Genomic DNA, 27,138 nt, shown 5'->3' with positions numbered 1-27,138 from the left:
TAATTAAAAGCTACCACATTTCCTATATATATTTGAGAAATGTCTTCTCACTACCAAAAAGAAAAAAAGAAAATTCAATGCATTTTCCTACTAAATATAACAATACAAATGTTTTTAAACATTTGATAGTCTGGTGACATACCATGTGACCCTGAAAATAGAATAAGTGACTAGCAATGTGCTGTTCCTTATTTTCTACAATATAGTGTTGAATCACTATCATATATTTCCAGATCTGCCATTAGCTAGCTATGTGGTCTTCAGTTTCTGTTTTTTTTTTTGAAATGGAGTCTCACTCTGTCAACCAGGCTGGAGTGTGGTGGTGCGATCTCGGCTCACTGTAACCTCCACCTCCTGGGCTCAAGCGATTCTCCTGCCTCAGCCTCCCGAGTAGCTGGAATTACAGGCATGTGCCACCACACCTGGCTAATTATTGTATTTTTAGTAGAGACAGGGTTTCACCATGTTGGCCAGGCTGATCTTGAACTCCTGACCTCAAGTGATCTGCCTGCCTCAGCCTCCCAAAATGCTGGGATAACAGGCGTGAGCCACCAAGCCTGGCAGGTCTTGAGTTTCTAATTTAACCCTTTGGTCTTGTTCCTTTGGTAAAATAAAAGCATTGAACCAGATAATCTCAGCTTCCATCCACTTCCTTCCAATTCCAGAGATTCTCCCTCAGGATCAAGAAAAATTTTATAAACATAAACAAGAACTCCTGAAGGCTGAAGTTACTACGTAAATAAGAATGCACTTTGCTTCCAATATTTAACTTTTATAACCCAAAGGAAAAAATAATCTTTAGATAAAATATCTAAAATAACTAAATACTTATTTTAAAAAATATAACATTAATTCATTCACCAATTATTATTATTATTTTTTTTTTGAGACAGAGTCTCACTCTGTTGCCCAGGCTGGAGTGCAGTAGTGTGATCTTGGCGTACTTCAACCTTCGCCTCCTGGGCTCAAGTGATCCTCTCTCCTTAGCCTCCTGAGTAGCTGGAACTACAGGCGCATGCTACCATGCCTGGCTAATTTTGTCATTTTTTCTTTTTTAGAGACGAGGTTTCGCCATGTTGCCCAGGCTGGTCTTGAACTCCTGGGCTCAAGTGACCCATCTACCTTGGCCTCCCCAAGTGCTGGGATTACTGGTGTGAGCGACTGCACCTGGCCCATTCTCAGAGATTTATAGAGCACCTACTACGTGCTAGTCAGGTATAAATATTTGAAATATTTATCAATACTTTATTTTGTGAATGATTCAGAACAAAATGTCAGTTAAAAGGAGATTTTAATAACGGCCTGCCTAATAAGCACTAAACGCAATGGAAAATGGAACATGTGGAATTTAGCTGAAGGTTACATGCCTTAGAACTCAGTGACTTTCTAAACTGATTTTATAATTACAAAGATATTTTTAGCTTATTTTTTACTGGAAGGCTTTATGCTGATCTTAACATACGTAATTTCACTTTAATATTTTCTTTAAAAAAAAAGAAAAGAATCTTCCTCTTTGGTGCAGCAGAGCATAAAAGGAATAGCTTCCATTTAGTGTTACATCAAATTCAGGGACAGTGAAGCCACGCAAACCAGGCAGTCCTATGTTTGCCCATAGAGTGTTTTTCTTTTTCTTTCTTTTTTTTTTTTGAGATGGAGTCTCGCTCCGTCACCCAAGCTGGAGTGCAGTGGCGCAATCTCGGCTCACTGCAACCTCTGCCTCCTGGGTTCGAGTGATTCTCCTGCCTCAACCCCCCAAGTAGCTGTGGCTACAGGTGCGTGCCACCACGCCCAGCTAATTTTTGTATTTTTACTAGAGACGGGGTTTCACCATATTGGCCAGGATGGTCTCAATCTCCTGACCTTGTGATCCGCCTGCCTCGGCCTCCCAAAGTGCTGGGATTACAGGTGTGAGCCACTGTGCCCCGCCACATAAAGGGTTTTTCTCTGGCTCCTGATGAAAGATGAGTGAGGCAGCAGGGTGCCCATCCTAAGGAGCCCATGGCTGCCTGGAAGGATGCCTTCGTGACAGAACATCACAGTGCCAGGCAGCAACTGCAGGCTAGACAGCAGAAGGGGCCTGGTGGGGACACCCAATGTGCCTAGACCTGGAAGGGCAAGGGCGTCATTAGGAGAGCACAGTCCTAGGGGAGGGAACAGCACTTGAAAAAGCCCAGAACCTGGAGAACTGTGCAGAGGCCAAAGCGTCAGAGAGCTGGGGAGGCCAGTGCCCACCACCAAGCTCACAAATGCATGGGACAGCTGGTGAGGGACCTGTCACAGCACAAGGGGCTGGGCTTCACCCTCAGAGGGGTGGGATTCCAACCAAGATGTTTGAGCAAGGGGGGGACAAAATCAGACCCTTATTGCCAGAGAGGGGCAGATAGAAGGGTGGCTTGGGGAGAGGAGGGACTTGCAGTAGTCCAGTTACCAGGGAAGGGGACTGCTTGTGGGATCCAGGGAGCTTGGTGAGCCATTGGCACACTGGGTGACAGGAAGTACAGACGCGGAGGCCAGCGCCCAAGTTCTACTTGGCTCCTGGTTTGCCGCTGGGGAGGGGAGCTGGGGGAGACGGTGGGTGCACTGTCAGTTATGCTGAATTTTAGTTGTTTAGGGGCTGCTGTGGACTGAATGTTTAATCTCTCCTGCAAAATTCCATCACAAGGTGATGATATTGGAAGGTAGGGCCTTTGAGAAGTTGGGTCTAGAGGGCAGAGTCCTCATGAATGGGTTTAGTGCCATTTATTTATTTATTTATTTATTTATTTATTTAATTTTTGAGATGGAGTTTCACTCTTGTTCCCCAGGCTGGAGTGCAATGGCACGACCTCAGCTTACTGCAACCTCCGTCTCCTGGGTTCAAGCGATTCTCCTGCCTCAGCCTCCCAAGTAGCTGGGATTACAGGCACCTACCACCATGCTGAGCTAATTTTTTTTTTTGTATTTTTAGTAGAGACAGGGTTTCATCATGTTGGCCAGGCTGGTCTCAAACTCCTGACCTCAGGTGATCCACCCGCCTCAGCCTTTCAAAGTGCTGGGATTAAAGGTGTGAGCCACCGCACTCGGCCCTTAGTGTCCTTTAAAAGAGATCTCAGAGAGCTCCCAAGCCCTTTTTCTAACACATGAGGATACAAGGAGTCAGCCGTCTGCAGCCAGGAAGTAAGCCCTTCACAGAACCAGCCCAGGCTGGCACCGTGATCTCAGACTTCCAGCCTCCAGACTGGGAGAAATAAATTTCTGTTGTTTATAGGCCCCCAGACTACAGCACTTTGCCTGAACTAAGACAGAAATTGATACTGAGAAGTGAAGGTGCTGCTAAAAATGTGGTAGTGGCTTTGGTAATGGGTAGGGGCTAGAAGAGTTTTGAGGCACATGCTAGAAAAAAAGCCTACATCGCCATGGATGGAATTTGAAAGGGGATTCTGGGCCAGGCCTGGTGACTCGTGCCTGTAATCCCAGCACTTTGGGAGGCCGAGTCGGGTGGATCACGAGGTCAGGAGTTCGAGACCAGCCCGGCCAACATGGTGAAACCCCGTCTCTACTAAAAATACAAAAAGTTTAGCCAGGCATGATGGTGCGCACCTTTAATCCCAGCTACTTGGGAGGCTGAGACAGGAGAATCACTTGAACCCAGGAGGTGGAGCTTGCAGTGAACCAAAATCGTGCCACTGCACTCCAGTCTGGGCAATAGAGTGAGATTCTGTCTCAAAAAAAAAAAAAAAAAAGAAAGGTGATTCTGGAGAGAACTCATAAAGAATAGACGGGAGCTGTAGAAAACACTTGTATCTTCTCAGCCAATACTAAGTCATCATGAACAGAATGTTGGTAGAAGTATGGATTTTACCATACCAGTTACCATTCTAATGAGGCCTTGGAAAGCAATGAGGAGCATGTCACTGGACACTGGAGAAAGGGCCGTCCTTGTCATAAAGTGGCAAATAACTGGGCTGAATTGTGCTTTGTGGAAGGTAGAAATTGGATATTTAGCTGAGTGGATTTCTGGGCAAAGTGTTGAAGGAGTGGCAGCCAGATGATTTCTGAATAGCCTCTTGAGTCATTCTCCCGTTGTCTGGAAGAATCACATGTGTTTTCAGCCAAATGGTTCTATGTCCAGTCCTGCAGGGTCTAAGAAGTCCAACAATCTTCCTTCCTTCATTTTGTCCCACTTTCTCAGTTTCCTCAGGCCCAGCTGGCACTGTTTCTGCTGGTAGAATCTCACCTCTATTCTTGGCTTTTGTTGGGACGGTTAAGTCTGTATTTCACACCCACACTCATCTCCTTATCAAATGGTCTGTCCATCACACCCTTGGTGTTCTCTTCTGAATGTTTTCTCATAGCTTGTAATATGGAAAGGCTGAGGATTCTTTCAAATCCTTGAATTCTGCTTACTTTTTGCTTAACAGCTCCATCTTCAAATTACTCTTCTCTTCTCAAATTTTACTATGTTTGTCAGGAAGAACCAAGCCACTCACTCCTTAGACACTTTGCCCAGAAATCCACTCAACTAAATATCCAATTTCTACCTTCCACAAAACACAACAGCTTCACACCTCTGACAGAGAAGCGTGGTATGAGCCACCAAATAATGGAGAGGCACAGAGTAGACAGTGCCCCACCCAGCTGTGGGGGTGACAGTGCCACACCAGTGGGCACTGCAGGCAGAGCATCAAGGCAGAGAGCATTATTCTCCAGCTTTGGAGAATCTTCCTCATGGAATTTGCCTTGCTAGGCTTTAAACTTACTTGGGACCTGTCACCTCTTTCCTGTTCTCTTCCTTCCTTCCTCTCTCTCTTTTTCTATTTCTCCCTTTTGGAATGAGATTTTTTATCCTCTGCCTGTCTCACCATTGTATTTTGGAAACATAGAATTTTTCTAGTTTCACACGTTCACAGCTGGAAAGGAATTTTTGCTTCTGGATAAATCACACCTTGGGTGTCACCCACATCTGATTGAGATGATATTTAGATGAGACTTTGGACTTCAGACTTTAGAGTTGATGCTGGAACAAGTTAAAACTTTTGGGTTGTTAAGATGGAATGAATGTATTTTACATGCAAGAAGCACACGACTTTTGGGGGACCGGGGTGGAATATTATGGACTGAATGTCTGTGTCTCCCCCAACATTCACATGTTGAAATCCTAACTCCCAGGGTGATGGGTATTAGGTGGTGGGGCCTTTGAGAGGTGGCAAGGCCATGAGGGTGGATCCCTCATGAATGGGATTAGTACCCTATAAAAGAGACCCCAGAGAGGCCAGGCATGTTGGCTCACACCTGTAATCCCAGCACTTTGGGAGGCCAAGGCGGGTGGATCACAAGGTCTGGAGATTAAGACCAGCCTGGCCGATATGGTGAAACCCTGTCTCTATGATATGGTGAAACCCCGTCTCTACTAAAAATACAAAAATTAGCCAGGCGTGGTGGCGGGTGCCTGTAGTCCCAGCTGCTTGGGAGCCTGAGGCAGGAGAATCGCTTGAACCCAGGAGGCGGAAGTTGCAGTAAGCCGAGATCGCGCCATTGCACTCCAGCCTGGGCAACAGAGCGAGACTCCATTTCAAAAAAAAAAAGAGAGAGAGAGCCCAGAGTACTCTCTCTCTCTCTTTGCGTCATATGGGGCTACCATGAGAAGTCAGCAGTTGGTGACACAGAGGAAGGCCTTACCAGCAACAGACCATGGTGTCACTCTGAGCTCAGCCTTCCAGCCTCTGGAACTATGAGAAATGTGTCTGTTGTTTACACTGGGTTCTGATGACACCCTGTATTACTCTGCTCTTACGCGGCTGATGAAGACATACCTGAGACTGGGTAATTTATAAAGAAAAAGAGATTTAATGGACTCACAATTCCACATGGCCTCACAATCATGGCAGAAGGCAAAAGGCACGTCTTAGATGGCAGCAGGCAAGAGAGAGAATGAGATCCAAGCAAAAGGGGTTTCCCCTTTATAAAACCGTCAGATCTTGTGAGACTTATTCACTACCAGGAGAACAATATGGGGGAAACCACCCCCATGATTCAATTGCCTCCCACCGGGTCCCTCCCACAACACGTGGGAATTATAGGAGCTACAATTCAAGATGAGATTTGGGTGGGGACACAGCCGAACCACATCACACCCAGTCTATGGTATTTTGTTATAGCAGCCAGGACGGCCTAAGATGTGGGATGGCCAGATGGAGATGGCCAGTGAGCAGAGCAACACACCAAGGGCAGGAGGTGGCTGCCTGGAGATACCTGGGTCCATGGGAGTGAGTCAAGGAAGGGTGGTGCTTGGCTTGGGAAAAGACCAGATGGTTGTCTCGAATATTCTCAGGCTGTAAGGGCATGAAGAGATCAGACCTGCCCGTTCTGGCACCAGGGCTAAGTGGCAGCTTTAGAAACTGGCTTTGAGTCTACCTGAACACCCTTTTCTAGAGTCAAAGCTGGGGAAGTCAGACCACGTGGGGAGAGCTCCCTTCCAGGCAAAAAGCTTAATGCTTCTCAGCTTCCTCCCCAACCCTCCCTTGATCACACCTGCCTTATTCAAGACTGGTTAAGGATCCATTAAAGCCAAACAATTAACGAGTAACTGCACCGCTGCCACCAGGAATGTTTGCATCCCCCCCAACGAAGAATTTGCTAATTTAAACAAATGCCGGGTGGGTGGAGCGTGCGGGGGACTATGCTCCGCACTCCACCCCTGCCCCTGGGGTATCCTCAGGGCCGTAAAAAGGACAGGCCCGGCTGCAGGCGCAGGCCGCGGTCACTCAAGAGCCCACCCAGGTGAGCCGGCTGGCCTCCGGAAAAGGACACCGGGCAGCGTGCCAGGGGCCTTCGCGAGGGTAGGCGGGGGGCATCTTGCTAGATATCCTCGCCACACCTGAGCAGACAGCATGATCCCTGAGCAGAGGGCGGCTTGGCTCGGCCCGCAGGCACCTCCAGGCCTCGCTCTTCCAACTGTCCTTTCTGCTCTTTCTGATCCGCGAGCGGACTGACCCAGCTAACGCGAAGGCGCTTCTCTGTCAGTTGAAGGAGTCGATGTCACCGGGCAGGGCAACCCAGGAGAGGTTTCGGGCACTTGGTTTCTCCTCCTCTGGTGCCCCCAAACCCATCCCGGACCCGCCAGGGTCGTGCGTAGCTGAGCGTGGCTCTTCCTGCGACCAGACTCGCCCGGGAAAGACCTCCGCGCCGGCCCCCTCCCCACCGCGAGGCTCAGGAGCGGGCTTGCAAGGAGCCCCTGAGACCCCAGTCTCCGCCTGGAGCAGAGACAAGACGGAGACCCCCTCCAGCGGGGACACATTCCCCGAGGCCGGGGTCGGAGCTTCAGAGCGGGTCGCCGAGCTGCGACCCTGCGGGAGACCGCAAGGGGTGCCCGGCGTGGGCAAGGCGGAGGTCTGCGGGCACTGGGGAGCCCAGGGTGGCCTCGCCCGCCCCTTCCAGGCTTCCCCCGCCGTGAGGAGTGGGCGGGCAGGCAAAGGCGCAGCTCCTAGGCCACCGCAGCTCTGCCCCTCTCCGGGTCGGGGCACGGCGGCGCGGGGGAGGAAGGCGCGAGCCCGCGGCAGGCCCCAGCCCGCAGTCGGCGCTCGCGGGGCCCGGGTCGCGCCCAGCCCGGGTGCCCCCGCCCCGCCGCCGCCCGGCCTCGCCCCCGCCGCGCGCGCCCCTCCCGCCTCCCTCGTTGCCGTGGCAACCCCGGGAGCCTCCAGGCGCGCGCCCGCCCGCGGGAGTGCTCGGCAGCGGTGGCGGCGGCGGCTGCAGCTCCGGTCGAGCCGCGCGCGCTGCGACCCCGCTCCGCAGCCCGCTAGTCGCCCCCGACCCAGCCCAGGGCCCCGGCGTGGCCCCCGACCCGGCCCCCGCACCCGCCCCGCCGCCGACCCCATGGAGCTGCTGGCCGCTGCCTTCAGCGCCGCCTGCGCCGTGGACCACGACAGTTCCACCTCGGAAAGCGACGCGCGCGACTCGGCGGCGGGACACCTGCCCGGCAGGTGAGGACGGGCGCCCGTCCCGGCCCCGGCGCGCCGCCCCCGCGTGCCTCTTTCCCAGCTTGCGCCCGGGGTCCCGGGCACCCCCTGCGCGGCCTATCCCCACTCCTCCGCCGCGGGCCCCCGCCGCCCCCACTCCCACCCCCGGGCCCCGTCGGGCCCGCACCCCATCGGGTGGGTGTTGAGCCCCAGCCCGGGCCCCTGGGACCCCGGTCCCTGCCCGGAGTCTCCTCCAGCGCCCTGGTCCTGGGCGCCCTGGTCGTGCGCGTCCGGCTCGTCATCCCCTTTCCGCGCCGTGTGGCCTGGGGACGGGAGGATCGGAGTCCGAAAGGGGCCGGGGGCCGAGTGACGGCGAGGGGCGCCGAGTGGCTTCCTGGCCGCGGGACCCGTCGGGCTGTCGGAGCGGCGCCGGAGAGTGGGCACGGTGCGCCAAGTTTCCACCGCCTGCCCGGGAGCTCCAAAACCATGGAGGTTTGGGCGGGCTGGTGTGGGAATGAATCACCCGGTCGCGCCCTGGTGCGGTGACAAAAAGGGCTTTTGGGGCCCGCCCGGCCGGGAGGGGCGGCGGTGGCTGCGGCCGCTGCCCCTGGACGGTCCCGGGTAAGGTCCGGCTGGCTAGCAGCCGCCTGTGCGCACGCCCCTCGCTAGCCAGCCGAGGTGAATCCTTGCTTAAAAATAACCAGCCCCTGTCCTCCTCTCTCTCTGGCAGTGAGTCGTCCTCCACCCCGGGAAATGGGGCCACGCCCGAGGAGTGGCCGGCCCTGGCCGACAGCCCCACCACGCTCACCGAGGCCCTGCGGATGATCCACCCCATTCCCGCCGACTCCTGGAGAAACCTCATTGAACAAATAGGTGGGTGTCTCCGCAGTAACCGGGTTTTATTTGGGAAACGCGGGTCCTGGAGGACTCTGAGGGTCCTCCTGCTCATGGGATGCCGTTGCGTTTCATACGAAGGAATGCGTCTGATATGGGTAAGGAAAGCTTTTCACATGTTTGGCTCTAAATGGTTCCGCAGGCAAAACTGCTGCATTTTAATAGCGTTGCACAAGTGGGCTTTAGCAAACATTTCTGTGCTGCTCTCTGCGGAGAGGTCTATTTGCCCAGCTCTTGTCTGGTGGGAGGGCTCTCTGACCCCTTATCACTTCTGCCAGAAAGAAGGGATGAAGCAGCGCTTCTGAGCTGTGCAGCGGGGAGGACTCCACTATCCCCCATCAGGGAAGACCTGGAAGCCAAACCGGCTGCTGGGAGCAGAGTTGGGCTAGAGGGGGAGGTGTGTGAAGGGGGGTTCTGGGAAAAGCCTGGTGCGATTCAAGAAGAGGAGGCGGTGGCCAACTTTGCACAGGGAAAGGAAAGGCGAAGTAGGGAGGAAGCAAGAGCCCCAGAGGCCCTTGGCTTAGGAAGGGAAGCCTCTCCAGGAATATGGCCTGGAAGGGAAGCCGAGGCTCAGCCTGTGTGGTCCAACTGCTACACAGTTGCACCTGACGCACTGTGAATAGGGAAAATGGATTCAAATAGTGACCCAAGAACTTCAGTACTTGCATTAAAAAAAAAAAATCGCTGGTGACATCAAGCTAGTTCTCATGTCGTCACGAGAGGCACCCGTGAACGAATGATATAGGTTCCCTTACTCTGAAAATGGTTCCAGAAGTCTTTTCGTTCTTCATTGTTGTCGGAGCAGCCGACAGTCTATCTGTTAAATAAAAATTCTAGGTTTGGAAAATTTCTTCCCTAGATATATAATTATTGTCCTCCAGTCCCAAATGCTTGGCCAGACAGGACGTGTCTCCAGTGGGGAAGTGGAGCTTCCATCGCCACCGGAGACCCCGTGCTTGGGAGACCTTTCCCGGGCAGCCCACTCTTCCCTGGCAGGGATCTTTCTAAACTGAGCCCGGAGAGGAGCTGAGCCCTTGCGAAGCTGAGGGGGTGGAGCGCACACTGCATGCTGTTAAGCGGCGCTGACTCCGGAATTTTGTTCCCAGTGGGCCCCCTCCACGTGTCAGGCTGGGTGGTGGTGGTGGTGGTGGCTTTTCCCTTTGTTTGCTGGGGGAATGGAGAGGGGCTGATCTGAAACTGATGCCAATTAGAAAATCCTTATTTTAAAACAAAGGCCCCTGACAACCCCTTTCTCCCAGCTCTGCCACGCTGCCACATCTGACTTAGCATACGCTGGAGACTTTGACCTCCACCCTCTTGAAAGGGCTCCTCTTTGGCTAAGATCAGTGTCACGACCAGGAAAGACATCCAGGTTGGGGAGGAGATCGTGCCTCCCTTCTGCACTGTGGGTGTGTGGAGCTGTCTTTCTTGGAGACGGCTGAACCTGCTGGGCCGGTGGCAGAAGTCCGAAGCCGGCTGGCAGGGTCCTGAGCTCTAGTGCCTGGTCGTTTGGGGCGTCACTGTGCTCATCTGGGAAGCAGCAGGGCATCTGATGTTCTGAGTCTTTCCTCCTGCTACCCCCTGCAGGTGTCTGCTGGTGTCCTGGTGAATGTCTTTTCCTGGCTCCTGGGCCTGACCCATAGTAGCTCAACAGAGTGTTGACTGACAGCCCAGGGCTGTCCCCGCCCTCTTCTCACCTGTCATAGACTTGAGGTCTGTGCTAAGCGGATCCCTGCAGCAGCCCAGCTGCCTTCAGCTCTGTGAGTTCGGCAATTCTTTGCCAAGTGTTAGGAAAGGATGGCAGCTTCCTAAGATGATTAAGGGGGAAGGAAAGCAGGATGAAGGCTCCAAGTGGAGCCTGCCAGTTCCACTTGGAGGTAATTGCAAGCCTTTACAGGTAAAGTTTATTTCCATTTAAAGTTGTGCCGACTAAATGTACAATATATAAAATACGAAAGCCTGATCTATTGACAGTACAGTGACTACAGAAATTTAATATGTTAATATAGTTCGTCAGGTAAAGAAAACTTATTCGTTTTGTAATCTGAATTTAAGGCAAATAAAAATGAAAGGTTATGAGAAATGGTTACACACTGTATCAGGTAACTGTGTAACACAGTAACTCCAGAAACATTGGTGTCTAAATTTGTATTCTAAATACCCCAGAAAAAAGTATGAAGTTTTAAGAAGACTCTAAGGTTACTTGTATTGATAGTCTTTGGCTGCAGGTAACAGAATATCTAACAAAAAGTGAACTTAAACAACAAAAGTGTCTCATCTCAGTTAATGAGTCCAAAGGTAGGAAGTTCCAAAGTTGGTTCATTCAGCCAAACAGTCACCTGGCTGCTTTGCCTCCTCCAGGTGGGCCTTGTGTTACAAGATGGCTGCCATAGCTCCAGGCATCACATCCTCAGGGAGCCATGTGTGCAACAGGAAGGGCAGTTTGTCTTCAAGTGTCTGTTGGGGAGGGACAGCTTTTTGGCAAGCCTTTAGAAGATGTGCCCTTACTCTCCTTGGCCAGTATCTTAATCTGTTCCAGTTGCTGTAACAAGATACCATATACTGGATGGCTTATAAACAATAGAAGTTTATTTCTTACAGTTCTGGAGATTGGGAAGTCCAAGATCACGGTGCCAACAGATTCAGCGTCTGCTGAGGGCTGGCTATCTCTGCTTCAAAGATGGTGCATCCTTTGGTGCATCCTCACAGGACGGAAGGGGCCAGGCAGCTGCCTTCCACGGCTTTTTAAAAATTTATTTATTTATTTATTTATTTATTTATTTTGGGGATGGAGCCTCACTCTGTCACCCAGACTGGAGTGCAGTGGCACAATCTCGGCTCACTGCAGCCTCCCCCTCCCAGGTTCAAGCGATTCTCCTACCTCAGCTTCCTGAGTAGCTGGGATTACAGGTGCCTGCCAACACACCCAGCTAATTTTTGTATTTTTAGTAGAGATGGGGTTTCACCATGTTGGCCAGGCTGGTCTCAAACTCCTGACCTCAGGTGATCCACCCACCTTAGCCTCCCAAAGTGCTGGGATTACAGGCATGAGCCACTGTGCCCGGCCCTTTCCACCTCTTTTATAAGGGAAGGCATGAATCCCTCTCATGGAGGCAGTGCCTCCATGTCTTAGTCACTTTTCAAAGGCTTCACCTCTTAAAACTCTCACATTGGGTATTAGGTTCCAACATATGAATCTGGGGGGACACCAGCACTCACACCACTGCAGCCAGGCTATGCCTTGTGCCTGTGTCTAACCCACTACTAGCAAGGGGCAAGGAACTATCGTGGTAGGTTTTTGCTTTTTCACCCAAGCTGGTGTGAAATGGCACAATCTTGGCTCATTGCAACCTCCACCCCCTGGGTTCAAGTGATTCTCCTGCCTCATCCTCCTGAGTAGCTGGGATTACAGGCACCTGCTACCACACCTGGCTAATTTTGTATTTTTAGTAGAGACAGGATTTCCCCATGTTGCCCAGGCTGGTCTCGAACTCCTGACATCAAGTGATCTGCCCGCCTCGGCCTCCCAAAGTGCTGGGATTACAGGCGTGAGCCACTGCAACGGGCCTTGTGGTAGGTTTTGATCAGTCAACCTTCACTCACTTCTCTGAGCATAGAATGGGTCAGCACTCAAACAGAAGCCCTCCCCTGCCAACCGGGGAGAGGGGCATGAGGGGGTGCAGGAGAGGCAGTCAATTGCGTCTGCCATGGGGTGACTTCAGAACTATTCTTTTCAACCCAGCTACCCACAATGCTGATATTTTTGTCTCTTTTCAGCATATGTATCACAGGGAGATGTTCAAGATAGTATTCACCCGTGATTTGCCGACTATAGCACACATAAGACATATTTTTGAGCCTTCAAAAATACGCCAAGTGAGACACTTCTGTGAAGCTTGGAAACTGCTTTTTTGTTGTTGTTGTTGTTTGTTTTTTGTTTTTTTTCTGAGATGGAGTTTCGCTGTTTCGCCCAGGCTAGAGTGAAGTGGCGCGATCTCAGCTCACTGCAACCTCTGCTTTTCGGGTTCAAGCTATTCTCCTGCCTCAGCCTCCCGAGTAGCTGGGATTATAGGCACCCGCCACCACACCCGGCTAATTTTTGTGTTTTTAGTAGAGACAGAGTTTGGCCATGTTGGCCAGGCTGGTCTCGAACTCCTGACCTCAAGTGATCCACCTGCCTCAGCCTCCCAAAGTGCTAGGATTACAGGCATGAACCACCACACCCAGCCTTGGAAACTGCATTTTTAAAAGGTGTTCAACAAGTAGTTGAGTACCTATTATGTAGGAGACACTGCACTACGCATTGAAAAGTGAATCCAAGTCAACCTGTGAAACTTGCTTTCTTTAAACCTCTGTAACTGCAGTGCAGTGTCAGAATCATAGGGTGGTGATAGCTTGACGTCGCAACAGTCGGCCTACCTTATGCTCGTTATTGAACTGATGGAGGTGGTGACGTCGGACCTGTCTTTATAGATCTTCAGTCAGGGTTGCATTTAGCTTAGAGTTGGATTTTCTTTTTTATTCCTTTGTCGAATCAACTCCATGTTGTATCCGGCTGGGTTGCATCGTTGGAAAAGCACGGGCTCTAAGCTTGCTGAAGTGGATGCTCTGGTTACTTTGGCAGAAAGGCTTTGTAATTTGGAGTTACAGAGCATGGAAACCAAGTCATTTAATCCATAGGGTGGCCTTACTAGCTTCCTGTTCATGAATATAATTTCTCCAGCCTCATTCAGGATTTTGAAGGTGGTCTGTTTTTCTTTTCTTCCTTTTTCTACAGTTTAGATATGTTTAACAATTAGATAAAGAAGGAATAATAGCTAACAGTTGTACTGCGTTGTAAGAGCAAGTGCTTGTCAAGTGGTATATTTATCCTTATTGCAACTTTCTGGGAATCATCTTTGTCTCATAGTTAGACATATCGAGGGGCCTCGGCCACTATCCCAAGTGCCAGACCAGGACATCCTGCTGCTCATGAGGCCTCCACCTGGGTGCCTGGGTACATCTCGATCCTCCCCACCCCAACGCCACCCTCAGCCGGACCCTCATCTCCTCCAGTGGGGCCTCTGGTCTCTGCTGCCCCACTGGTCACCTGAATGTTATTCTATCTTGTAACTGTCCCCGAATCAGGCACTTGGCTTCATCCCCTTCCCAGTCCTTCAGTGCAAGCCTCCGTCCTGGCTCTCCCAGGGAGCTGCTGCAGCCCGCTTCTCCCAGTCCATGCTTCTCAAACGCAGACAGGACCAGGCACAGGGGTTCACGTCTGTAATCCCAGCACTGGGGAGGCTGAAGGGAGAGGTATTCAAGACCAGCAATTGAGGCTTGAGGCCAGGAATTCAAGACCAGCCTGGGTAAAATAGCAAGTCCTCATCTCTACAAAAAAAAAAAAAAAAAAGAGGAAAAAACTAGCCGGCCATGGTGACACACACCTGTAGTCCTAGCCACTCAGGAGGCTGAGGCAGGGGAATCACTGGAGCCCAGGAGATGGAGGCTGCAGTGAGCTGTGATTGCACCACTGCCCTCCAGCCTGGGTGACAGAGTGAGGCCCAATCTCAAAATAAATTTTAAAACAATAAAATGTAGAACAGAGTGTGTTTGCTCTGTCTAGCCCTTGCCCTTGGGCTAGACTCCTGCCTCTGTGGCACCATAGACAAGACCTTGGGGTCTGACCCCTTTCCTCCCAGCCTGCAGCAGGCAGGATTACCCCTCACCATCCCGCCCAGCCACGGCAACCCCCCAACCCCAACATGGCTGCCTGTGCAGAGAGGAAGTCCCTGTGTCCCAAGGCCAGGACATCAGAAATGGGGTTATCCCTTTGGAGGTGCTACATTTGCGCTGATTCAGCTGCGCCCCCAAATCACCTAAGAGACTGGAAAGCATTCATTGCAAGTACAGTTGGTCAGTGAAGTCTGCAACTGTGAAAGCAAAAAGGGAATGTTTCCCTTTTTAAATCATAAGATTGATGAAATGCTGATTTTTCCTTCAAAATGAGAATTTACAGCTACTCCCACTGCACAAATGAATATTCCTGAGTTTGAATATTGAAACGTTGAGGGCTATGGAAATTACCCTGCTGGGATAATGAGACACAGTTGGGACATTCCCATCAACTTGGTGGTGGGTGCATCAGGTTCTAGGTTCTTGTTTGCCAAGTGTGTGTGGGGAAAGCATATATTGGATTTTGAGTCCATTCGGGCATTTCTTTATGTTTTGGGGAAAAACATAAGCATGTTGGTCTTTCCCAAGAAATGAAGACGACGGCAGTGTATCCCGTGGCCTGGAGCCTGCCGCTGAGACGGGTGCAGGGCTGGCTTGCACTGTGTATTCCTGGACACAGCAGCCACCCTTGATAAGAACATGAAGCCTTGACTTAGGGATTTGGAATGATTGTCATCTGAGATCTTTTCCTTTTCTTTTTTACAACTCTTTGATTTCAGGGCTCCTGTATCAGGAATACCGAGATAAATCGACTCTCCAAGAAATCGAAACCAGGAGGCAACAGGATGCAGAAATAGAAGACAATACCAATGGGTCCCCGGCCAGTGAGGACACCCCGGAGGAGGAAGAGGAAGAGGAGGAGGAGGAGCCAGCCAGCCCACCAGAGAGGAAGACTCTGCCCCAGATCTGCCTGCTCAGTAACCCCCATTCAAGGTTCAACCTCTGGCAGGATCTTCCCGAGATCCGGAGCAGCGGGGTGCTTGAGATCCTACAGCCCGAGGAGATTAAGCTGCAGGAGGTAACAGGCACTGAGGGGCGGGGGCTCCCCCACAGCACACCAGGGTGGCCCTCACTGCTGGGGGTGAGGCTTCCTCTGGGGGGTGAGGTGCCCTGGCTGGTTCACCAGAGGAATCGCTGGCAGGGTTGTCCATCTAGAACATGCAGAAAAATAAACATGGTTTCACAGGCAGCAAGAGACACCCAGCTACCTTCCAGGACAGCTCACCCCCAACATTGAACGTCTGAAGCGTTGCTGTCTGATGAGATAGTAGGATCGCAGTTTTTCCACCCTTCGTTATCATCATTGTGTATTTCCGTCACGCGTGAATGCCACGGCACTAGGCAATGCTGAGCTCACTGTGACTATGCCATAGCTCCAGTTATCTGTGGTTGACGGAGGTCTGCCATATCTCTTTGCATTCACGATCTTATCCCACCACTTTCTTTTGGGGCTGTCTGAACTTCGGATGAATGGGGTCTCTGAAGGAAGTCCCTCAGCTTGCCCATCTGCTCCTGAAATGCTGCAGAAATCTGGGATTCGTGTCTCTGGCCCCTTCATTTGATGGTTCAGGTGGACTTCAGTGACTATCAATTAGGCTGAGGCAAAATCATTGAGTTGCTTGGTGGTTTGTTGCTAGCAGGGAGAAATAATCAGTTAAAACCAGTAACAAATGAATAAGAAATTTAAGTGTTTGTTTTAGTGGAACAAAGATTATTTGAGTATTAAGGGAAAATTTGTGGTATAGAGAAACAAGCGTATGGTCAGGAGTAAACAGGAAGAATGGTGGAGAGAAATTGCGAATATGCAAGTTTGTGTTAATTGTGAAATTTAAAAAGGAGGTACAGAAGGGGAAAAAAAAGAAGAGATTTGGTTTTTATAAGCACTTGGTCCACTCAGTTCCATCATTTGTGTCCTCTTCCGCTCCGTCTCACCCCCACCGCACTCACCTGCATTCCTCGCGCTTGTCCAAGCCCATCCTTGTCCTTGTTTCTTGTGGCAGCTGTGGTTCCAAAAGTCCTGCCTTTCCCTACCCCCCGTTATTCCTGTGCTAGATTCTACGGAAACATTTGCTCTTGTTTATTTAAAACATGAAACAGTAGCCTATATACACTATTTTAATGACCCAAACTGTGACTTGTTCCTGACCAGCATCATATACCTGAGACTTGGGTTTTGCGATGAATGGAGTTGCTACTAGGGAAGGCTTCATAAAAGTGGATTTTTGAAGGGCCACCTAGGCTTCAGCTGGGTGTTGTGCCCAGTAGAGTATGGAAAATGTGTAGACTTTGACATCCTTCCTAACTTGTGAGCAGTGATTTGTAAATGGTTACATTGATTTATTTTTTAATAAAACTTCTGATGTAAAACTTAGAAATAAGACTGGGTGCGGTGGCTCATGCCTGTAATCCCAGCACTTTGGGAGGCCGAGGCTGGTGGATCACGAGGTCAGGAGTTCGAGACCAGCCTGGCCAAGATGGTGAAACCCAGTCTCTACTAAAAATACAAAAGTTAGCTGGGCACTGTGGCAGGCGCCTGTAATCCCAGCTACTCGGGAGGCTGAGGTAGGAGAATCGCTTGAACTTGGGAGGTTGCAGTGAGCCAAGAGCACGCCACTGCACTCCAGCTGGGTGACAAAGCAAGACTCCGTCTCAAAAAAAAAAAAAACTTAGAAATAAATCCTAGTAGAACTTAAACACATGTTAGAAACCTTTTACAACATAAGCAAAGCTAAAAGCAGAGAAAGGGCCCTTGTCATAAATGGAGAGCAAACAGTGAAGAAGCATGAAAAACAAACAGCACCAAATTAGTGGCAAATTTAACAGCAAACAAATCCGTTACGATACATGCAAACGGCTTACACTCCTCCATTAAAAGACAGAAATTCTTCAATTGAGGCTCGGTGTGGTGGCTCACACCTGTAATCCCAGCACTTTGGGAGGCCGGGGTGGGCAGATCACCTGAGGTCAGGAGTTCAAGACCACCCTGGCCAACATGGCAAAACCACATCTCTACAAAAATACAAAAATTAGCCAGGTGAGCCGGGCACAGTGGCTCATGCCTGTAATCTCAGCACTTTGGGAGGCCGAGGTGGGTGGATTACTTAAGGTCAGGAGTTCGAGACCAGCCCGGTGAATGTGGTGAAACCCCGTATTTACTAAAAATACAAAAATTAGCTGGGCGTGGTGGCGCCCGCCTATAGTCCCAGCTACTCTACTCAGGAGGCTGAGGCAGGAGAATCCCTTGAACCTGGGAGGCAGAGGTTGCAGTGAGCCAAGATCGCACAACTGCACCCCAGCCTGGGCCACAGAGTGAGGCTCTGTCTCAAAATAAATAAATAAATAAAATAATTAATTAATTAGCCACGTGTAGTGTCGGGTGCCTGTAGTCCCAGCTACTCAGGAGGCTGAGGCAGGAGAATCATTTGAACCCAGGAGGTGGAGGTTGCAGTGCGCCGAGATGGTGCCACTGCCCTCTGGCCTGGGTGACAGAGCAAGACTCTGTCTCAAAAAATAAAAATAAAAACAGAAATTATCCAATTGATTAGCAATCTAAACCCATTATATTATCAGACAGAGTAGAATTCAGGGCAAGAAAAATTACCCAAGCGAACAGAGTCATCTTGTTTTGTCATCTTATTCATCTACTAAAAATACAAAAAATTAGCCAGGCGTGGTGGCGGGTCCCTGTAATCCCAGCTACTCGGGAGGCTGAGACAGGAGAATCACTTGAACCCAGGAGGCGGAGGTTTCAGTGAGCCAAGATCGCACCATTGCACTCCAGCCCGGGCGACAGTGCAAGACTCCATCTCAGAAAAAAAAAAAAAAAGAAAGAAAAGTTTTACAATTAAATACGTAACTCCTCTATGCACTTTCATTGTTTAAAAAAGTATAAACAATGCAAATGTGTCCAGCCCATTTCTTGGATCATAGGTTTTCACTGGAGGACCAGCTTTATCTACTTTCTCTCTCCTGATTAGACACAGCCATAGTACACCATCTAATTTTGGAGTTTAGACACCTATGCAGACTAAGGGCAAAATCCTTACAGATTTTTACAGTGTTTTCCACTTCTTTTAGTTTCAGCACCTTCAGTAGCAGCTTGGTTTTGGTGATGGTTTTTAGCAACTTGCCTTCCCTGGACTCTTCAGAGCTTTCAGCTCAGTTTTCATAAAAACAACTCCCTTTCCACTGAGAATTCACTGCTTTTTATCATTAAATGGTACAACTGCATCGCAGGTACCACTGGCTTGAATAAGTTCGAGGAATGCAAGTGACAGTGGGTGCATCCTCACCAGATGGGGAGAGAGGCGGGCAGGTGGCCTCTGCCCTGAGCACCTGGTGGATCCTTGCACAGCCTGGCGGGTAGCAGAGAGTATGGGGTATTCAGCCAGTGGGTTGAGTGGAGGTTGCTCAGGAGAGTGTGTGTGTGCGAACATCTCTGTGCGCGTCTGAGACCAGCTGTAGCCTGGAAGTGGAACTGCTGGTCCCGAATGAAGTGCATTTTAAATGGTGATGGACTCTGCCCAATTGCCATTCAAAAAGGCAGTACAAGTGTCACATTGCTACCAGCAGTGCAAGAGCGGCCATTTGCACGCACCCTCCCTAGCCCTGCTGTCAAACTTCTAACTTGTTGGGTGAAACACTGTATCTTGTCTTACCCTGCCCATCCGTGGTGACTTGTAAATTTGAGCATCTTTTCACATGTTTATTGCCTGTTTCCATTTCTTTATCTATCAATGCCTGTTCTTATCTTTTCCCCCTTTTCTATTGGGTTCTTTACATTTATCTTCTTGATTTGTAGCAGCTTTTTGTACCTTCTGGATATTAATTCTTTTTTTTAAGATTTTCAAATGTTTTCTCCTGCACGATAATATATAGGGACACAATTTATGCACAGCCACTGGTGCCCAACTGCCTAGGTTTCTCAGCTCCGCTACTTCTTAGCTGTGTGACCTTAGGCAAATTACTTAACTTCTCTTGTGCCTTATCTGTAGGATGAGAATCCTAGTATCTACCTCTCAGGCTTGTGCAGATTGAATAAATAACACAGATAAGGAGCTGAAGACAGTGCGTGGCAAAAAGCTGACATTATCAAGGGCTTATGTGCCCTCTCACTTGGTCCATGGCATCTTCTTTTTGGATAAAAATCCTTTTTCCATTTTGATAGCAAATCTTTCAGTACTTTTATTTATTTAAACCTAATCTTCGGATGTTGTGTCTTATGATTGGAAAGGCTGTTCCCAAGAGGTACACTTTACAGTGAAAAGGTAATAGCTGGGAACTGTTATGAACTAGACAAAAAGAGAGCAGAAGGCAGGGCACAGTGGCTCTTGCCTGTAATCCTAGCACTTTGGGAGGCCAAGGCAGGTAGATCACCTGAGGTCGGGAGTTCGAGACCAGCCTGGTCAACATGGTGAAACCCCATCTCTACTAAAAATACAAAAATTAGCTGGGCGTGGTGGTGTGCGCCTGTAGTCTCAGCTACTTGGGAGGCTGAGGCAGGAGAATCGCTTGAACCTGGGAGGCAGAGGTTGCAGTGAACCAAGATCGCGCCACTGCACTCCAGCCTGGCAATAGTGAGACTCCACCTCAGAAAAAATAAATAAATAAATAAATAGAGCAGAATCTGTCAGAAACAAGAGGAGACATTGCCATGCGCACTCCACTATCCTACAGGAGTGGGACCCAGCAGGAAGATGGGGAATCAGAAAAAAATAATTAGGTTGGATGAAAAGATTTTTGCTGAACTTTATACTCTCTAGAGCTGCCCTGCCCACTCTGACAGCCACCAGCCACACGTGGCTGCTGAACACGACATGTAATGAATCCAACTGAGATGCTGTGTGTGTGTAAAATGCACACCAAATTCCAAAGAATAGAAAGAATTGAAAGAGATAAATACAAAATTAAATGAACTTCTGAGATGCCAGCTTGAGACATTAGGGGAAAACACACAACAAACACTCCTAAGGAGAACAGAGAGGACAGAGATCCAAGAAGATACTATGCAAAAGTCTTGATAAGATGAATGATTAGAAAAAAAGATGAATGATTTTCTAGGAGAATATAAGCTACTACCAATGGAATCAAAAGTAAAAATTTTAAATACACAAAAATATACCAGTAACCCCAAAAAATCACCTACAGGAAAGATGTTGCACCCAGAGGACTCATGTTCAAATCCCAGGAGAGCCAGGAGAGTCTGGTGTTACTTAGGCTGGCCTGCAGCAGAGCTGTCCGGTGGAATTCCCTGCCTTGATGAAAATGTTCTTTTTTTTTTTTTTTTTTTTGGAGATGGATTCTTGCTCTGTTGCCCAGGCTGGAGAGCAGTGGCACAATCTCGGCTTGCTGCAGCCTCTGCCTCCCAGGCTCAAGCGATTCTTCGGCCTCAGCCTCCCGAGTAGCTGGGATTACAGGTGTGCACCACCACGCCCAGGTAATTTTTGTATTTTTAGTAGAGACAGGGTTTCACCATGTTGGTCAGGCTGGTCTTGAACTCCTGACCTCGTGATCCACCCACCTCAGCCTCCCAAAGTGCTGGGATTACAGGCATGAGCCACTGCACCTGGCCAGAAATGTTCTTTTGTATTTTATTATTATATTTTTTGAGACAGTCTCACTCTGTCACCCAGGCTGGAGTGCAGTGGCACAATCTTGGTTTGCTGTAACCTTAGCCTCCTGGGTTCAAGCGATTCTCGTGCCTCAGCCTCCCAAGTGGCTGAGACTACAGGTGCACACCACTACACAAGGCTAATTTTTCTATTTTTGGTAGAGATAGGGTTTCACCATGTTGGCCAGGCTGGTCTCAAGCTCCTGAGCTCAAGTGATCTGCCTGCCTCAGCCTCCCAAAGTGCTGAGACAGGTGTGAGGCACCGTGCCTGGCAATGATGGAATGTTCTACATCATGTCTCCAATAGTCACTAGCTCCGTGTGGCTACCGAGCATTTGAAACTGGTCAGTGCAACTAAGGAACTGAATGTTTAATTCCACCTGGTTTAAACAAACATCAGTTTAGCCACATGTTGCTACTGTGTTGATCAGCATAAGTCTAGAGCTGAGATCATCAAACTTTCTGTTAAAGGGCCAGATAATAAATGTGTTAGGCTTTGTAGACCATACTGTCTGTCAGAACTACCCAGCTCTGTCGTTGTGGTGTGACAGCAGCTATAGACACTGTGTAAAGGAATGAGTGTGGCTGTGTTCCAGTAAAACTTTTTTTACAAATACAAGTGGCCAGCCCATGGGCTGTAGTTTGCTGACCCCTAGTCTAAAGCATGGAAAAGAGAGAAATACACAAATTATCTGAACACAGTATAATATTGATAACCAAATCTGAAAATTAGGGTACAAACACATACAAAATTATTTTATTTTATTTTACTTTTATTTTTTGAGATGGAGTCTCACTCTGTTGCCCAGGCTGGAGTGCAGTGGCAGGATCTCGGCTCACTGCAACCTCTGCCTCCCAGGTTCAAGTGATTCTCCTGCCTCAGCCTCCCCGAGTAACTGGGATTACAGGCACGTGCCACCACGCCCAGCTAATTTTTTGTGTATTTAGTAGAGACAGGGTTTCACTGTGTTAGCCAGGATGATCTCGATCTCCTGACCTCGTGATCACCTGCCTCAGGCCTCCCAAAGTGCTGGGATTACAGGCGTGAGTCACCGCGCCCGGCTACAAAATTATTTTAATCCACAATAATAACAGAAGAGTCTATATATATAAATATAGTCAATATACAGTCAAGGACACTGTTCTCTCAGTAATCAGTAGAACTGGGAGACATAAAATCTGTAAGGTTATGGAAGAATCGGCCACCATCAACCCAAAGGAACTAATAAACATTCCTGGAACACTCTACCCAGCAGTAACAGATTACACATTGTTTTCAAGTGCAAATAGAGCTGTCACCAAGGTAAAGCATAACTCTCCTTAACACATTGAAAAGAATTGAAGTCATAGAAAGTATGTTCTCTGACCCTAATGGAATTACACTAGAAATCGGTAACAAAGATAACAGAAAATCTCCAAACACTTGGAAATTAACACACTTCTCAAAAATCCCTGGGTCAAGGAGGAAGTTGCAAGGAGAGTTATAAATATTTTGAAGTGACTGAAAATGAGTCCGCAGCATACCAAGTGGGATGCAGCAAAATCAATGTTTCAAAGGAGATTTATAGCATTATGTTTATTTAAGAAAGCAGATAGCTTTCAAAACAATAGCCTAAGCTTTCATATTAAGAAGCTGGGCTAGGAAAAGGGCAAAACCAAAGCAAGTGGAAGGAAAGAAATAATACATGTGAGAGCAAGAATCAACAACATGGGAAATTTTTTAAAATATAGAGAAAATCAGTGAAACCAAAATTGAATTCTTTGAAAAGATTAATAAAATTAATAAATCTCTCAAGATTGACAAAAAGAAGATATAAATGACCAATATCAGAAACAAAAAAGGAGACATGATGAATCCTAGAGACATTTAAAGGGTAATAAGGAAATATTATGAACAATTCTACACACATAAATTTGACAACTTAAATGAAATAGACCAGTGCCCCAAAGTGAAAGCTACCAAAACTCACCCCAAATGAAATAAATAACCTGAATAGTCTTGTGACTGTTAAAGAAATTAATTTCTTATGTAAAATCTTTCAAAATATGCCATCTGTAGGCCCATAAGTTTACAATGGTGAATTGTACCAACCATTTAAAGTAGAAAATAGTATCAGTTTTCCCCATTCTTTTCCAAAATATAGAAGAAGGAATGCTTCCCAACTTTTTATAAGGCCAGCATCACCTGATAGAAAAATCAGAGAAAGACAGTATAAGAATAGTAAACTACAGACCAATATTCCTCATGAATGTATATTTTTAAATTCTCAGTAAGAAATATTAGCAATTCAAATCCAGCAATGTATAAAAAGAGCAATATGGCATGACTGAGTGGAGTTCATCCTGGGAATGCAAGGTTAGTTAAATATTTGAAAATCAATCAATGTAACCCACCATATTAACAGTCTAAACAAGAAAAAAAAAACTGCGTGGTTACTACAACAATTGAGGCAGGAAAAGCATTTGACAAAATTCAGTATTCAGTCATCATTAAAATTTTCAGCAAAGGAGGAATACAAGGGAAACTCCTGGACCTGATAAGGCACATCTACCAAAAACCTATAGCAAACATCATACTTAATGGTGAAGGACTGAATGCTTTTCCACTAAGATTAGGAACAAGGGAAGGCTGTCTGTTCCTTCACTGCTCCCATTCCTATTCAACATCATTGTGAAAATTCTAGCCAGTGCAATAAGGCAAGAAAAAGAAATAAAAGGCATATAGATGAGAAAGGAGTAAGTAAAACTGCCCCATTCACAGATGACATGTTTACTTGAAACATCCCAAAGAATCTACCCAAAAAACCTCTTAGAACTAATAGTGATGTTTAGCAAGGTTGCCAGATACAAGGCCAACACACAAATATCAGTCATATCACTATATTCTAGCAATGAACAATTAGAAACAAATTAAAATTATCATACCATTTACAATAGCTGCCCTGAAAATGAAATAGTTAGGTATAAATCTAACAAAACATGGACAGGATCTCTGTGCTGAAAACCACAAATCAGTGAGGAGAGAAATCAAATAAAATGTAAATAAATCAAGAGACAAACTGTTTATGGATTGAAAGATTCAATATAGTAAAGATGTTAATTCTCTTCCCATATTTATCTATACATTCCATGTGACTCCAGTCAAAATCCCAGCATTTTCTGTGGTCATAGACAAAATTATCCTAAAATTTATCAGAAAAGGCAAGATAACTAGAATAGCCCTGAACAGTTTTCAAAAATAATAAAGCTGGAGGGGTCATACTATCTGGTTTTAAGACAACTAAAAAGTTTACAGTAATCAAGGCAGTGGGGTATTCATGAAATTACAGACACATAGATCAGTGGAACAGAAAAGAAAGTTCAGAAATAAACCCACACAAGTATAGTTGATTGATATTTGGCAAAACAACAACAGCAAGTTAATGGAAAAAGGACAGTCTTTTCAACAAATATTGAACATTGATGCTGGAACCATTGGATATATATATGCAAAAACATTAACCTCAACCTAAACCTCATGCCTCATACAAAAATTAACTCAAAATGGATCATGGATCTAAATGTAAAATGAAAAACTTTAAAACTTTTAGAGGAAAACACAGGAGAAAACCTTCATTACCTGAGGTTAGGCAAAGAGTTCTCAGATACAACACCAAAACCAATCATGCATAAACAAAAAGATTGATCAGTTGGTCTTGATCAGAGTGAAAAACTTCTGCTCTGCAAAAGACACAGTTAAGAGAATGAAAAGAGAAGCTACAGATGGGGAGGAAATATTTGCAAATTACTTAACTGATAAAGGACTTGCATCCGGAATACACAATAGAACTCAAAACTCAACAGTAAAAAAACAACAATCCAATTTAAAAATGGCCAAACACTTAAATAGATACTTCACCAAAGCAGATATACAGAAGGCAAGAAAGTAATACACACTTGCTTAAAAAAGCTTTAAAATCATGGCAGTCCCAAGTGCTGGTGTGCACACACAGCAAACATTGCTAAAACTCTCCTACATGGCTGGTGAGGTCACAAAATGGTGCAGCCACTCTGAGAGCTGGTGGTTTCTTACCAAGTTAAATGTGCACTTATCGTACTACCCAACAGCCCCGCCCCTGTAGCAGTGTCTCATCAGTGGCGCTGTTGACTTTGGGGCTGGATAATTCTTTGTTGCAGGGGCTGTCTTGTGCATCACAGGATGTCTAGCACAGGGGTCCCCAACCCCCACCCCCATTACCCCCCCACCCCCCTCCTCGCCATGCAGCAGGAGGTGAGTGGCAGGTAAGCAACCAAAGCTTGATCTGTATTTACAGCCGTATTTCTCATAGGAGTGAGAACCCTACTGTGAACTGCACATGCGAAGGATCTAGGTTGTGCGCTCCTTATGAGACTCTAATTGCACCTTATGAAAATCTAATACCTGATGATCTGAGGTAGAACAGTTTCATCCACCCCCCTCCCACCCCGGTCTGTGGAAGAATTGTCTTTCACAAAACCAGTCCCTGATGCTAAAAAAACTGGAGACCATTGGTCTAGCAGCATCGTTGGCCACTACCCACTAGATGCAACCCTCCCCCCAATCATGACAAGCAAAATTGTCTCTAAACCTAGCTGAATGTCCCCTGGAGACCAAAATTGCTCCTGGTTGGGAATCACCAAAGACTGGAAACAAGCCAAAGGTCCTTCAACAGATAGAGAGAAAATAAACCAGTACATCCGTATGGTGGTGTGTACCACGCAATAAAAAGGAAGAAACTATTGATATGCGACAGCATCGACGTTTCTCAAAGGCATCTTGTTGAGTGAAAGAAAAAAGAAGGGTTACATACTGTGTGGTTCCATTTCTAGGACATTCTGAAAGAGGCCACACTAGTGGCGGAAAACAGATCTCATTGGCAAAGAGTGGTTGCCAGGGTGAAGGATGCGGGGAGCGTGGCAAGATGGGATGGTTGCCCAAGGGTTAGGTGTGGGGGGAGCGTGGGGAGACGGGATGACTGAGGGGGTTGTGGGCAGTGTTGGAACTGTTGAGCATCCTGATTATATTGTGGGTTACATGAACCTGCAGATACGTTAGAATTCATAGAACGGTACACTCCCCAAAAGTCCACTTTTTACTGCATGATAATTTTATTATGCAGTAAAACATCAAAAAGATTGAATATCTTCCATTTTATTGTGTTTGACCTAACAAAATAAGTATTACCCCCTCCAAAAAATATTAAAATGCAGATCTGTCTCGCCGTGAATTAAGATAAAAAAAAATTACATAAAACATAAGCACATCAAATCTGGAGATAGATTAAATGAATCGTATACATTAAGCAAGGATGAATTAATGCAAAGATAGTTTAATATTTAGATGTTTGGGGCCAAAATTTCATACTGCTAGGCCAGAGGAGAAAAATACACGGATCTTCAAAGAGGATGGAAAAGAAAGGAGTACACTATTACCATCTAGATAAAACTCAAAGGGATACTTTTTTGAGATTTATAAAGAAAATTTCAAATTTATAGCAAAATCATACATAATAAAAAACTGTTGGTGGCAATAAAGGCAAGACACAGTGCCTGCTAACACGATTCAGTGTTGCCCTGGAAGCTCTATCCAGGGTAATAAGATGAGGAAAGGAGTAGGAGAGAAAGCTGGAAAGAAGGAATGTCTTTATCTACCATTATCTACCAGTTACGGTTTCCTACTTAAAAAACCCAAGGGAATCAAATAAAAACGCTGGACGTGATAAGGCAGTTCCAGGAGGTGGCTGGTTGTAAGATAAACATGCAAAAATTAGTTGTTTTCATATATGTCAGCAAAACCCAGATTTCAGTCAATTAGAAAGCTCTGTCAATAAGAAAAACATGAGCACCCCAGAGAAAACTGGGCAAAGCAATTCACATTTTAAAAGTACAAATGGGTCAGATGAGAATACGTCCTGGCAATGAAAAAAACAAAACAAAACAAAAAACAGAAACAAAAGCAAAAAAAGT

The 27,138-nt window shown here is 47.3% G+C and overlaps 1 protein-coding gene across 2 annotated transcripts in view; it reads left to right on the top strand.

The window, feature by feature from the left end:
• NGEF (neuronal guanine nucleotide exchange factor) overlaps positions 1–27,138 on the top strand; it is a 133,516-nt gene that overhangs the window by 78,769 nt on the left and 27,609 nt on the right. The window contains exons 1-3 of one of the 2 annotated variants that reach the window (XM_031008466.3): positions 7,671–7,958; positions 8,665–8,807; positions 15,263–15,561. In XM_031008466.3, coding sequence (XP_030864326.1) covers positions 7,852–7,958; positions 8,665–8,807; positions 15,263–15,561 — 549 coding nt within the window. In that variant the 5' untranslated portion in view covers positions 7,671–7,851. Of the gene's footprint in view, positions 1–7,670; positions 7,959–8,664; positions 8,808–15,262; positions 15,562–27,138 lie in introns of those variants that run through there. The other variant, XM_004033366.5, reaches the window with a different exon arrangement.

The sequence above is a fragment of the Gorilla gorilla genome, chromosome 11, assembly GCF_029281585.2.
Source record: "Gorilla gorilla gorilla isolate KB3781 chromosome 11, NHGRI_mGorGor1-v2.1_pri, whole genome shotgun sequence".
Taxonomy (NCBI): Eukaryota; Metazoa; Chordata; class Mammalia; order Primates; family Hominidae; genus Gorilla; species Gorilla gorilla.
This window is presented reverse-complemented; position numbering and strand designations above follow the sequence as displayed.